Source organism: Chroicocephalus ridibundus, chromosome 1 (genome assembly GCF_963924245.1).
Source record: "Chroicocephalus ridibundus chromosome 1, bChrRid1.1, whole genome shotgun sequence".
In the NCBI taxonomy this organism is placed as follows: domain Eukaryota; kingdom Metazoa; phylum Chordata; class Aves; order Charadriiformes; family Laridae; genus Chroicocephalus; species Chroicocephalus ridibundus.
This window is the reverse complement of record NC_086284.1, coordinates 215735670-215748116: the sequence shown is the minus strand read 5'-3', so window position 1 is coordinate 215748116 and position 12447 is coordinate 215735670. Positions and strand designations below refer to the sequence as shown.

The 12447-nt window shown below is 45.7% G+C and overlaps 1 protein-coding gene across 1 annotated transcript in view; it reads right to left on the bottom strand.

The window, feature by feature from the left end:
• Nucleotides 1-12447, bottom strand: part of ITIH5 (inter-alpha-trypsin inhibitor heavy chain 5) — a 48470-nt gene that overhangs the window by 9267 nt on the left and 26756 nt on the right. Inside the window, exons 8-9 of the mRNA XM_063323664.1 lie at nucleotides 3921-4092; nucleotides 724-1033 (exon numbers count right to left, since the gene is read on the bottom strand). Coding sequence (XP_063179734.1) covers nucleotides 724-1033; nucleotides 3921-4092 — 482 coding nt within the window. The remainder of the gene's footprint in view (nucleotides 1-723; nucleotides 1034-3920; nucleotides 4093-12447) is intronic.

Here is a 12447-nt window from a genome sequence, read left to right as displayed (position 1 = left end):
TTTTAAAGTCTCTCTGAGCACTCACTGTCTTTGATGCAGGAACCTCGATGCATTTTAAAACACAAGTGAATTAAACCTGAGAATTTTCTGTGAAATAACTCCTGGGGTATAACGAATAGTGGAGTGAGGGATACAATCTGTCTTATAGTACAATAGCAAGGAAGATTCTGTGTAAAAATACAACCCGCTGACTACAAAAATCCAAAATTACATTGGCACCCATGTAGATTTTCCCTCCAACAGTGATTTGAATTGGCCTCCAGGAAGTGATTGTGCCTTTCTGTGTAAATTTGGCACCAGATGCCAAACAGGCTTGCCATCACTGAGCTTGATAAACAGTGAGCTGTTTAATCAGATAGAGGTGTTTGAACAAGTACTTGCAGTGCTGGGTTCCTGCAGCCCAAACAATCAGCACATCCTTCATTTGCCAGCGAAAGCCACTTGCTATCCAAAATGCACGTTCTGAGAAGCAAATGACATGGGTGGAGTGGCAGATGGATCTACAAAATCGGATTTAAAAGGAAGACACTCTTGTCCACACATAACCACCAGGAGACAATTTCTGTGTAGGCATCCTCAGTACCTCAGCGTACTCTGCCTCTCTCAACCACAGTTGAGCCTCAGAGAAACTCCCATCTCTTGTGATATCTCCTTAGTGGATTTTCCTTCCCCAAACGCCTGCCCAGAGGACAAGAGTATAAGCATATAAAAAGCAGAACAAACCCTTTGAGGTGGCTGGCTGCATCCTCATCCTCCTGGAAATGCCTCGTCATGCCACAGTTCTCCAGTGCCATCCTCTCCAGCAGCTTCTGGTCCACATCATTGCCAATGCCAATGGTGAAGAGGCAAAATTTATCACGGATGGCGTCCTTGGTGTTGCTGAGGATTTTGGACGATTGTGTTTCCCCCACCGTGGGCCTCCCGTCCGTGAGGAAGATGATCAGAGAGACGGTCCTGGCATCGATGTCATTCTGAGCAATGTAATCATTTAGCAGCTTTGCACCAGTCTGGAGAGCACCATTAATATTAGTCCCTAGGAAGGTACCAAAATGATTAGCTCATTTCTCTTTGTAAGAGTGATAAAAATAATTTCCTAAGCTCCCATTAGTATGACGACAGCATCTCTGTTCATCAGGAAGTTCCTTTTCTCTACACGTGGTTGCACTAGCCCTTTAACTCACTTCAGCTCTGTTACTCAGCACCAGTTTAACAGAGGTATTTATAGTCTTATGAACTGCAGTTTATTGTGTAAAATTGCTGTATCCTTGAATGTCTCGATGTACAATAGTCAGCCATGGTGAGCAGAGTCACAGCACATACCATGTCCTGCCAGCACATAAAAAACAGTTAAACTTAATTAGGGACTCTCCCAGATGGTATCTGAACTGGGAGAGCAAGTTCTGTTCATTTTGTCTGAAGGGCACAAGATTCGAAGAGAGGAAAAAAGCCTTCTAGTGGGAAAACAAGTGGTTTGGTTTGTTCCTCAAACCCCAGGGGCTAACAAATTTTAAAGGGAAGAGAAATGGCTTTGTTAGCCGAAGAGTGTGTTTTCACAAAACTGGCTAGTGAAGAATGGAGCTGCCTGAATTGGGAGAGAGGGACAAAACAGAAAATAAATGAGGGAGTACATGTACTTTGGAAGAATAACCATGAAAAGGATTCAAACCTCCTGAGTGTTCAGAAAAAAAAAGAAAGCAGGAAAATGAGTATGGGTATCTCCTTGCTCGCTGTATTTTTTGTGCTATATCAAAGAGGGATTGGTTGTGGGACCTTTGCAAGATTAGTATGTCTGGGTTAAAAACACCTCTCAGAAAAAAACAGGTGAAATGTCTTGAGCCATACACAGCAAACTCCTCCTAGGGATCCAGAAGGAAATATCTAGGGAGATATCAGCGAGGATGTGCTAGCAGGTCTGACCATGCATCATGTAGCTAGAAACGTAGCGTCCACAGCTCCAGTGACTACAGCAAGACAAGGAACAGGAAAGGGGCTAAAACTTCTGAAAAGTCCTCAAAATCCAGACTGGTGTTTTGCAAAATGGTTTTGAACCAAGACCCTGCACCTAAATATCCTAATATTCTCTCAGTCTCCAGACTCAAAATTTCAGAAAGAATTTTTTCCCAAGAAACAAAAGAAAACCGTCCCACGTGGCAGATTGCCACATCAGAGAGCTACCAAGCACCGAAAACTGCCTTTTGCCACATGCAAAAATATTTAGCAGCAATATTTTTTTCCCCATTTCTTTGGTGTGTGAGTATGACAGAGCGGTGTAAGCACAGCACGTTCTTCGTGTGTGTGATCTGTGAGCCTGAGTCCATGTTCACTGAAAGATACTCAAGCAACAGCACGTTTATAGGAAAAATGCAGAGTTAGCCGAAACTGAAGTATACCGCTGGCCTGTGGTGGAGAATCACTGCACCTTCCTCTTGAACCTGAGTTAATCATTTCCTTTTAGTTTTGTTCTCTGGCAGGTTCATGGGCAAACTCAGCTGGTTCCTGCACAGCGCTTTTGGCACTTCAGGAGTAAAAAGCTTTGTTCTTTGAGTTTAGTCCCACTGTTGGTAATTGTTTAACTGGGCAGGGCCCATGACCACTTCCTAAACTCTTCCTCTCGCAACACAAACAGTACGGCAAACCATCCAGTTTGCCGTGTTTTTCCATCAGGGAGTTTCCTTTGCTTGGAGCGGTCACTGCTCAGGGGCAGCCATGGGAAGGCCCTGTCTGACCTTCAACCACCTGTGGCTGTTTGCGTGGGGAAGGATTTGCACAGGTCATTTTGCAGCTCTCTGCTTGCTTGGGGAGTGCTCAGCTAGGATGGGCACAGCTGCCAAAGTATGTTTGATTGGCATTGTTCAGTCTGCAAAAAAAAAAAGGCTTCAGAGAGACCTTATAGCCCCTTCCGCTACCTAAGGGGCCTACAGGAAAGATGGGGAGGGGCTCTTTATCAGGGAGTGTAGCAATAGGATGAGGGGTAACGGTTTTAAGCTGGAAGAGGGGAGATTTAGATTAGATATTAGGAAGAAATTCTTTCCTGTGAGGGTGATGAGGCACTGGAACAGCCTGCCCAGAGAAGCTGTGGCTGCCCCATCCCTGGAGGTGTTCAAGACCAGGCTGGATGGGGCTTTGAGCAGTCTGATCTAGTGGGAGGTGTCCCTGCCCATGGCAGCGGGGTTGGAACGAGATGATCTTTGAGGTCTCTTCCAACCCGAACCATTCTGTGATTCTATGATTACAATCCTCACTAATTTTTTTTATACTAGTGTCCATAGCCTCATAGGAGACCACTGATTCAAATTCACTCTGCCACTGTTCTGGAGTCTCCTCCTCTCCCCTCTTCACTCCTGGCAACAAGGCACAAACGAAAAAAAGGACAAGAAATTCTTCAATGTCATTCTGTCTGCTCCTTGGTAGAGACGAGAAGAAAACAGTACTAGGTGAGAAAGTAGCTCTTGCAGAAGGCAATCCCACAGTCCACACTGGGTAGCCCATCCCTGGAGTTTCCAGCCAAGACAAAACCATGTGCCTGCACTTACGTAGGTTTTCAGAAACTGCGCAAGAACTGTGTGTCCTTCACCAGGATATGGTATTTTTTCCTGTGTCCTCAAGAAATAACCTTGGGAACTTTCCTACTCCAGGGGTCTCACCGGATAAATTGGAGAATGGACCCAATTTGGATTTAATGAGTATATTAGGTCATATTACTGGATCTGGGGACACCTTTGCATCATGTACACCAATAAAGGGCACATAGCCTTCTGTCACATAACCCTGAGCGGAGGTAGGGAAGGGGCCCCCTTGTCCCATGACCTGAGTCCCAATGTCTTTGTATTGCTACATGCTACAGGACCACATTCCCCTCTCCATTCTGATGTAGTTAATCAGATAGCAAAATTAATCCCTTTCATATCTCTGGATCATACCTCCAGTAGGCGACATGTTATGAATGTACTTTTTGGCATCTCTTATATTATTTGGAGTGACTGGCACCAGCCGGTCCTGCTGCCAGACCTTTATTCGGTTGGAAAAGCCAATGATGTTGAAGTGGTCTTCAGGCCTTAGGTCCTGGAGAATTGTGAAGAGAGCTTCTTTGGTCTAGAAAGAGAAGAGAAAAGAAACCAGTAGGCACAACTCTCACTCCTTTAGTGGGCGAGAATTTAACTCTGTTTGCTGATCTTCTAGGTATTTCTACACTGCCAGTTTGGCTTATGAAGAAAACTGGGATGTCTTTCCCTGTCTCAAGGCCTGATCTGTGTGATGCCATGTGCTATGCTAAGACAAAATAACAACTCTTGCCCAAAAGCTCTTGCGAAGATCTGTGTCTGTGGGGCACATGTTTAGACCTAACTAAACTTAAAACTCATGCATAACGATTGGGATAAAAGCTCCCAGCGACTGGAAAAACCATGCTCTGAACTAAGGGATGCTGAATAACGTTGACTAAGACTAAAAACCTAATGGAGTTCTCCTAAAGCCCTCTAGACTTGCAGTAGGCTGTAAGTGGCATATAGTTAAAAAGGTTACTTATAAATTGAAATACCTCTAAATACATCAAGGATGCACATGCTCTGTTCGTAATTAGGATACCGAATGATATATACATACTCCAATGAACAGTTCACAGATGTTTAAGCTAATATGTTCAAATGAATATGACATTAAAAGAAGCCCTGACCAGTCATTGCAGATTCTACCTGTTGTCAGTTTTGTCCCAGGCCTGTTGTTTTTCCAGCAACTTGCCAACATTCTATTGCTCTGCTCTTTGTCATCCTGTGTAAATACGGGGAACCAGCGTGAGGGAAGCTGGTATCAAGACGACTTCATCAAAAGAGAGGTTAAGGTTTCTGGGTGATGGGAAAGACAGACAACTGAGGAAAAGCCAACAGGAAGAGTGCAGATGTGTCCAGTTCTCCCCAGTGTGACCAACTTTGATTTAGCAGCTATGCAGCTGTGTTCACAGGGAGACAAACTTCAGCTTAGTAAGACCAGCTGAAAGAAGATGCCCAAAAGCAGCTTCTATCCATGCAGACATACCCTATATTTAAATGCAAAACACATGGGAGGCGATATCTATAAGCAGAGGGATCAGCAGCTTCTCAGCTCTGCCCCTTCTTGGCCATCATTAAGCCTTAATATGGTGGACTCAATCAGCATTTAAAGGTTTCTCTCATGCCTATCAGGGAAATATGTGAAGGGTTTTTCCAGAAAAAATACAAAAGATAATCACCAGTGCTGGAAACCATATGTTTCTAGTCCTGATGTTGCTATGTAAAGACAGTTTGGAAAGGAGCTCAAAGGACTGATCAAGCTGTGTCATCAATATCCCTCTGGATTCTGCATCGAAGCCGATGATGCAATGATGCAACTGCAGCAAATTACCCACCGCAACGGAATCTCTAATCCTCCCAGCTGGTGACTTGGCTTCCAGTCCATCTGAAGTTAAGGGGAATATTTCCCATAGTTTCAAAAATTTTGGAGCCAGGTCTGGAGTCCTTCCCTGCCTGTTTCTGTCCTCTGTATAAACCATTTTCCTCTGTAGGGATCACGGGATTCATTCCTCCATTTGCTTAGCTGGAACATTGCTCCACGTCTCACCATCATGCATTTTATGAATGTTTCATAGATAATAATACTAAAGCAAACGCCAGTGGAAGAGGGTCTTTCAAAGAGAAGAGGAGAACCCCACTAGGTTCACATCGCGATGTGCACCAAATAGACCTTGAAGATGATGAATGCCTGCCCCAAACATGAAGGCTGTCTCCCCAGTTTAACCGTCCAAAGAGAACTTGCTAAAATGAGCTAAATATCAGTTATATGAACAAGAAGGAAAGGTTTTATGCTCTCTTATATCCTCTTTTGTATTGCAAAAACGCGTCAAATAATACAAGACATCACACTTTAGAAGGGCCTTCAAACATTCACAGTCTCATTTTACAGAAGTGAAAACCGAGGCACAGATACTTTAGTAATGATGTCAAGGCCAAAAATGGAGAGCTTTCCAAAACCTGGAGTTTCCAGCTCTCGATCCAGTAGGCCAAACCATCTCTCATGCACGCATAGAAGGGCAAAGCAGGAATCACACAGTGGAGAAAAGGACTCTTGGATTTATTCCATGATAACGAGAGTGGCCAATGCATTTATCCCTCAAAAAATGGGATCAAAGTAATCAGAAAGTGAAAATGGAGAAGCTTCTATCCTGTGTGAGTGTGATCAAGCCTTCACGCCAACCTCTGCTGAAGGAAATTCGGGGCAGGATGTTAAAGCAAGAAACAATGAGACCACAACAGCGCCCTGCGTGCAACATTCCCCCTCCACTGCCCCTCAGGGTACACAAGGGAGAGAAACAGCGGTGCCTAGAAGCAACGATTTGGAGGGAAAAATCCCCAAATCTCATTATCCACATTATAGCTCTAATTATAATTAACATGACTTGACCTTTCCCATTACAAAAACCCTCTTTTCAGTTTTTTACAATTCTGTCAAACTGCACTTTTCTCAGAGGGATTTATTGGGCCCAAACAGCTCTGTTGTTTCTGAGAACAAAGCAAGAGGAAAAATAATCTTGCTTTGGCCTTCTTGCAGAGAGACTGCATCTCACCTCCAGTGTGCTCAGAAATTCCTTTTGACATTCTTGCCTGTGTTCAGTCGAAAGAAAAGGAAAAGAAAAAGAGAAACAAGGCAGAGCAGCCATGTAGTTTGATGTACGCAGCATCCAAGCTAGAATGGCAGAAGGGGTCACGAGGGAACTGAAACAGACTTTCCTAGAAAACGCAGCACTTCCCCACACCCTCATACTGCGGCCAAATATGGGGCTGGGACCATCTCTCTCCCCTTCTTTCATTCCCTTTCCTTTTTGTCTCTTATTTTTGTCACTGTTAAGTCATTTCCATGGAGCTTGAGTCAATTTTTCCCAGGAAAAAGTTCTGTCATATTTTAATGCTCATGCACAGACAGCCTGGATTCTGGCATCTCTGTCATGTACTTGCTTCTGCAACTTCAATAAAAAAACTTTGAATTTATGTAATATATATATATATATATACACACACACACACAAACATATGTACAAGTATGCGTGTGTGCACATGGTTTTTCTCCAAAGCAAACAGAATGAGGGAAGCCATACGGTTCATTCTCCTGCAGCTTTTACCTCATCCCAAGTTAAAATAAAGGGTGGGATTCAGCTTTCCCAATTCAGTCATCATAAAGCTGGGCATTGCATCTAATCCCTCTCTAGGCAGGGGAAGACACCTCCAGAGAGTAATCCATCCCATCTGTTTTGGACAGGTTTTAGGATGGGCTGAGTCATTGTCTGGATGTGCCTGTCTCCCAGCATTGCCTCCAAAAGACTGAGTAGCTCAACTATAGAGAAGGTGGGATTCACCTCAAGACTAAATCCTGCCCAGTTCCAAGCATTACAGTGCTTACTGGAGCCAAAAGGAGCTGAACTGGCTCTCCACCTCTCTTAGAGTGCTCTGAATTGCCTGGCTCATCTGATGTGTTTCCCTCTCTCCCCTTCCAGCCCATACAGACCTCCAGGTTTATCCCAAAGACTGCAGTCCTCATGGAGTGGCAACACATGCTTTGCTACCAATATCCCTCACCCATAAAAGGGCTGCGAGAGATATGTGACTTCGCTCTGGAGGGCTGGATATGGTTCAGGAGCTGTCAGGCAAAAGCAGCTTTTTAAATAAGGAGAGTATCTTGGTAAAAGTGCAGCGCTTGAAATCCTTAAGTACACAGCTCCGACTGAGCGCTCTGACTGAGCGCTCTTGGTGCCCAGCCCTCTCCTCCTGTCTCCACCAGCCCCTAGGCAAGGACTTGCAGAGCTTGTCGTGCAGAGAGTGCCTGGCAGAAGCTTCAGTCGGAACACAGCAGCAGGTTTCTCGTTCTGGCCTTGTAAGGCCACAGCTGGAACTTCTCCTGGCTCTGAGGAGCCAAGGGCTGAGGCTGCCATGGGATTCCCAAGCTGCTCCAATGCTGATGGGGTCTTTACACTTCCCTTCCCGCCTGGCCCCAGTGAGTCACTGCACTGAAATTCCTGCCAAAGGCACTCTCCTTCGAGGCAGAAAATTAACCATTTCTTCCCTGGTGAGGAACATATCGTTCCTCCATGGCAGTGCATATGGCACTGATTCATTTTGTAGATAAGCCAGGCACAGATCTAACCTGCTCGCACTGAGGAATCCAGTTTAAGGATCCAGCACCCTTGTGCCAGGTGCTGTAAGGTCGAGATGCATTTTTGTGTGGAGGGTGGAGCAAGGATTAAAGGAGACGGTGTCAGGAAGTAGCGATGCAGAACAGCTGGAAAAAAATCCATTTTTGCCAGTTAGGAATGGTTTGTAGCTGTCAGAGACAACCTTTAAATCAAGGTTTAAAAGAGGGGAACTCGGTGGAGGAAGATTCCTCCATTTCCTCCAAATTAGCATGGATGAAATTGAGCTGAAAGGTGGAGACTGAACTGCCGCTCCAGTGAGTTTGAGTCGAGAAGCTGTGCTGGTGAATGAGCTGTCAGCTCAGCTGAAACCTAAGGCTTGAAACAGCCACCTCCTGGGCTACAAAATATGACTCCCCAAATCTGGGACAGAAGAGTGATGGTCTACAGCTGAGGACAAGGGGGATGACCATGGATGCCAGGGAATGATTACAGTTTTGGTCTCTGCTTCAGAAATGATGAAAAGCTGAAGATGGGCTCTCGCTGTCTAAATAACCAATGTGCAGATAGTGTCTTCTCAGGCTTACAAGGTCAGGAACAAGCCAGCTCCCAGCCACCATGGTCTTCATTGTCACCTCCACACCAATACCTCAACATGCAACACAACTGCTGCTTTTCTGGTTCTTGCTTGCTAAGGGCCCTGCATCACGGCCAGGTTTATTCAGGGCTATGCGACCCCCAGCAACACCAGGAAGAGGAGAAATCCCTCAGCTACACTCCAGTTTGGCTGTGACTTGTCACCCTTCTACCTGACCCCTTGGAGCTAGCTCTGACAGACACCACTTAGCTTAAACACTGGTGGAGCAAAGCGTGGGAAGAGATACACTCCCATGGGAGAGCTGAGAGCCTTCAGCCCTTTCTTGGGTCAAATTGCTGCCTCAGAGACATCTGGGATGATGTCAGACCATCTGGGTACCTTTTAGGAGGAAACTGAGTTCCAATGACATTTACTCCACAGTCTCTCGGTTGTTTGAGGAGCAAGATGAGGGTGAAGCCTGGCTACCCTGAAAGCTGTGCAGTTCAAAGGGAGACAATGTGTGGTTGTTAGATGCCACGGCATTGCCAGATATTGGCCCTGCTACGAAGCAAGGGGGGAATTCAAGCACCTCATTATAATGCGTGTCCCAAACCCACGTATTCACATTTTCCATTGCCTAGGAGCAATGTGCTTCATCCCAGGCCCACAGCCTCTGCGCAAGCTTCATGCCAGCCCATTAAAAAAAAAAAAAAGAATTTAAAAAATCAAAAGACTTTCAGTTCACACTGAATCCAATTCTATATGGATAGTGGGTCTCCGCAGCACTGCAGTGTAACTCTTGGAAGCAGTTTCCAGATACAGCGGGAGTTCTCCCAACACCCCTGAGATCACTTGGCAGTCCTCAGTTGCGCTCTGCACGCCCAAACACAGCTGGCATCTGCCCTCGCAACGGCTGGGCAGTGAGACATTGACACCAGTGACACAGCCCCTTTCCAGCTTCACCCAGCACGAGGCAACCGTGTGGGCTCGAGATGAGTCAGTCTAAAGAGCATGGGTAGCAAAGAGGACCGCATTCACCACCAAAGCCTTTGGAAAGCAGTACCCATCAGCTGAAAGCACTGCATGAGGACAGTCTGCAGGTAACAGACATAGGACCATCTGCAACCATCTACTGAAGGATGTCACAACTAGAAGACAAAATTTCAGTAGGCTTTGCTTTGTCCTTCCAGATCGCCTGTGAGAGGCCACGTTTGACAAGAAAGGAGCTAAAAGGCACAAAATGTAAGCTCAAAGGGAATTAGGAACCCACAGCTCTGTCCAAGGGCTCAGAAAACAGATCTCCTACAGTGAGAAGGAGAACAGTACAAGTAAATATGTTGTTTGGCAAAACACTGCAAAGAAGTACATGGAGAAAAAACAGAAGAGCTCCCCCCTCCCCTTCACTATCCTCTATGCTTTGGTTTATATCTTTCCTTTTCCAACCATGCACAGGCAGATGATTAAAAGGTCCAGAGCTGGCTTGTCCGAGCTACAACAGCCATATCTGGTCAAATCTGCCCATAGTCTGTCAGAGGGATTAATACTGTGACTTAAGGAAAGGCTGACATCAGTGTCGCACCTGAAATGGTGCTATCGAGGTCAGCCAAGATACTGACATGGCTTAGTTTGGGATCCAGTAGCCAAGGGAAAGGTGGTGTGAGCTCCACTGCCATTTTACACGGAGGAGCTGAGGTACAGAGAGAGCAGAGCAGAGGTTTGGGCCGTGTCACTCCCGCTGAGGTCTGAAGCCACATCTTGTGAGGTTTGCTTTCCTCTGTGTCCCAGTTTCCTTTCTGCCCACATAATGCAAATCACATGCCAGTTGCCAGCAACAGGGACTTTTGTACCAAAAATGGGCTTTAACCCAGAAGTGTACCCTTGGAATTTTTTTTACCTTCTTCCATCCCCCTCTTTTGGGGGACAATCTGCCCTTTCTTCCTCTGCAGGGAGCGTTGTGCAGTTCAGGAACTGCAACTCACCCTCTCCCTGTCAATGTATCTTTGTGCTTTCTTCCTGGGAGAGACTGATCGCGTAATCAAAGAAAACTCCCTCACAATTCTGGACAACAAGTATTTTGTTTTACACTGCTGTTTTACACTGACTCTGGCCTGTGACGGGAGGGAGTTTGGTTGTAGAGTTCTGGACAATAAAGGTCTGTCTCCAGTCCATGGTCCAGCCTCTCCCACCGGAACATCACAGATCCCTTGCTAGTAACTTGAACATTGCTGATTCCCTATATGGCCTGAGAAAAAGTTGCTTTGTAGTTTCCCTGTCTGCAAAAGAAATTCTCCATCATTTGGAACAACCGTTTCTATTGCCTTTTCTGCAAAAAGATTTTCCACTTAACATTGAGTAAACCACTTAGCTCCACATTCATTCAGGGCATTTGAACATTGAATTTCTGCTCAGTGGAAGATAAAACTGTCTCCAAGCTGTGGACAAGTTTCGCTATGAGTTGGGGTAACTCATTTCTCTAGCACCCAACAGCATGGTGAGGATAAATACATGAAAAACTGCAAGATGATCTGATTTCTCAGGAGCCGGAGTCTCACATGCCCAGAGGGCAGAGCAGATGCTAAGTCTTTGCAATCTCATTGCAACGTTGAGGATATAAATAAATGCCAATACAAAGATTTAAGGAGGCAAGTTCCTACCAGCACCAAGCATCATTATTTCAAGTCCTTATCAACAGTGCAGTATGGATCACAGTTGGAGCAGTAAACTTCTCTGTACAATAAGTCAAATGGAAAAGCTTAAAGGCTGCCCGACAGTGCCATACTGAAATAACTCCCCTGGAAACAACGGAGCTACCCGGGCAGACAGCCAGACTGACACAGCAGTGTATGAAGGCCACATTTTTGTCTTGTGCTTAGCTCATTTCCAGTGGCATCACATCCCATACCATGCCAGTCAGACACTCAGACCCCCACCCTGTCTGCATGACAAACAATTTCCATGGAGCTAGCAGCAAAAAGGTCAGCACCAAGGGAACCATGCCCTATGCCCTCAATGCAGAGCTTGACAACTATCCCTCTGTCCATCCTCAGAAGATGGCGTTAGTCCCAGGGTATGAAAACTGTTAAAACTGTTACAACAACTCAGGACTTTCATTCTCCGTCACACAGATCAGCTGCTGACAGCGCTGGGAAGAGTTGACATGCCCAAGAGGTTGTCCACAGTACATCCCCTTGATTTCAGCAATCATTAGCTGCGACATTATGCAGCAGGAGTTGGGCTGAGACACGGGTTGCTCTGCTTTTCATGTTGATTAGCCTCCATTCTTCATCACGTAGCCACTCTTTCACAGTGGGTACCTCAGCAGTCGGAAGCCTGCTGGGTTTGAAGCTTTCTATCCCCTTCTCAGAACACCCTACCTGCGCGTGTAGCCTGCTAGGAAAGATAAGTTGCCCCTTCACAGAGATATGTGTCCTCTCCATGGTGAAAAGTTCTGTGCTATTTCACCAAGGAGAGATCGCACTGTTCCTATACAGGGAGGAGGTATTCTTTCTCCATGAAAAGGAATGTTGTACTTCCACAGAGATGAAGTACATGTTATCCCTCTGCAGAGGCTGTGACTCTGCAGCCACCTACTCTTATAGCTCTGGCCCTTCTTCTATGAACTGTAATACCTCTTAATTTTAGATGTGACTTCCTCATGATCATCTCCAGTGAGTGAGGGATGGTGACAACGGTTGGTTGGTTGGAGCAAAGACCCAGC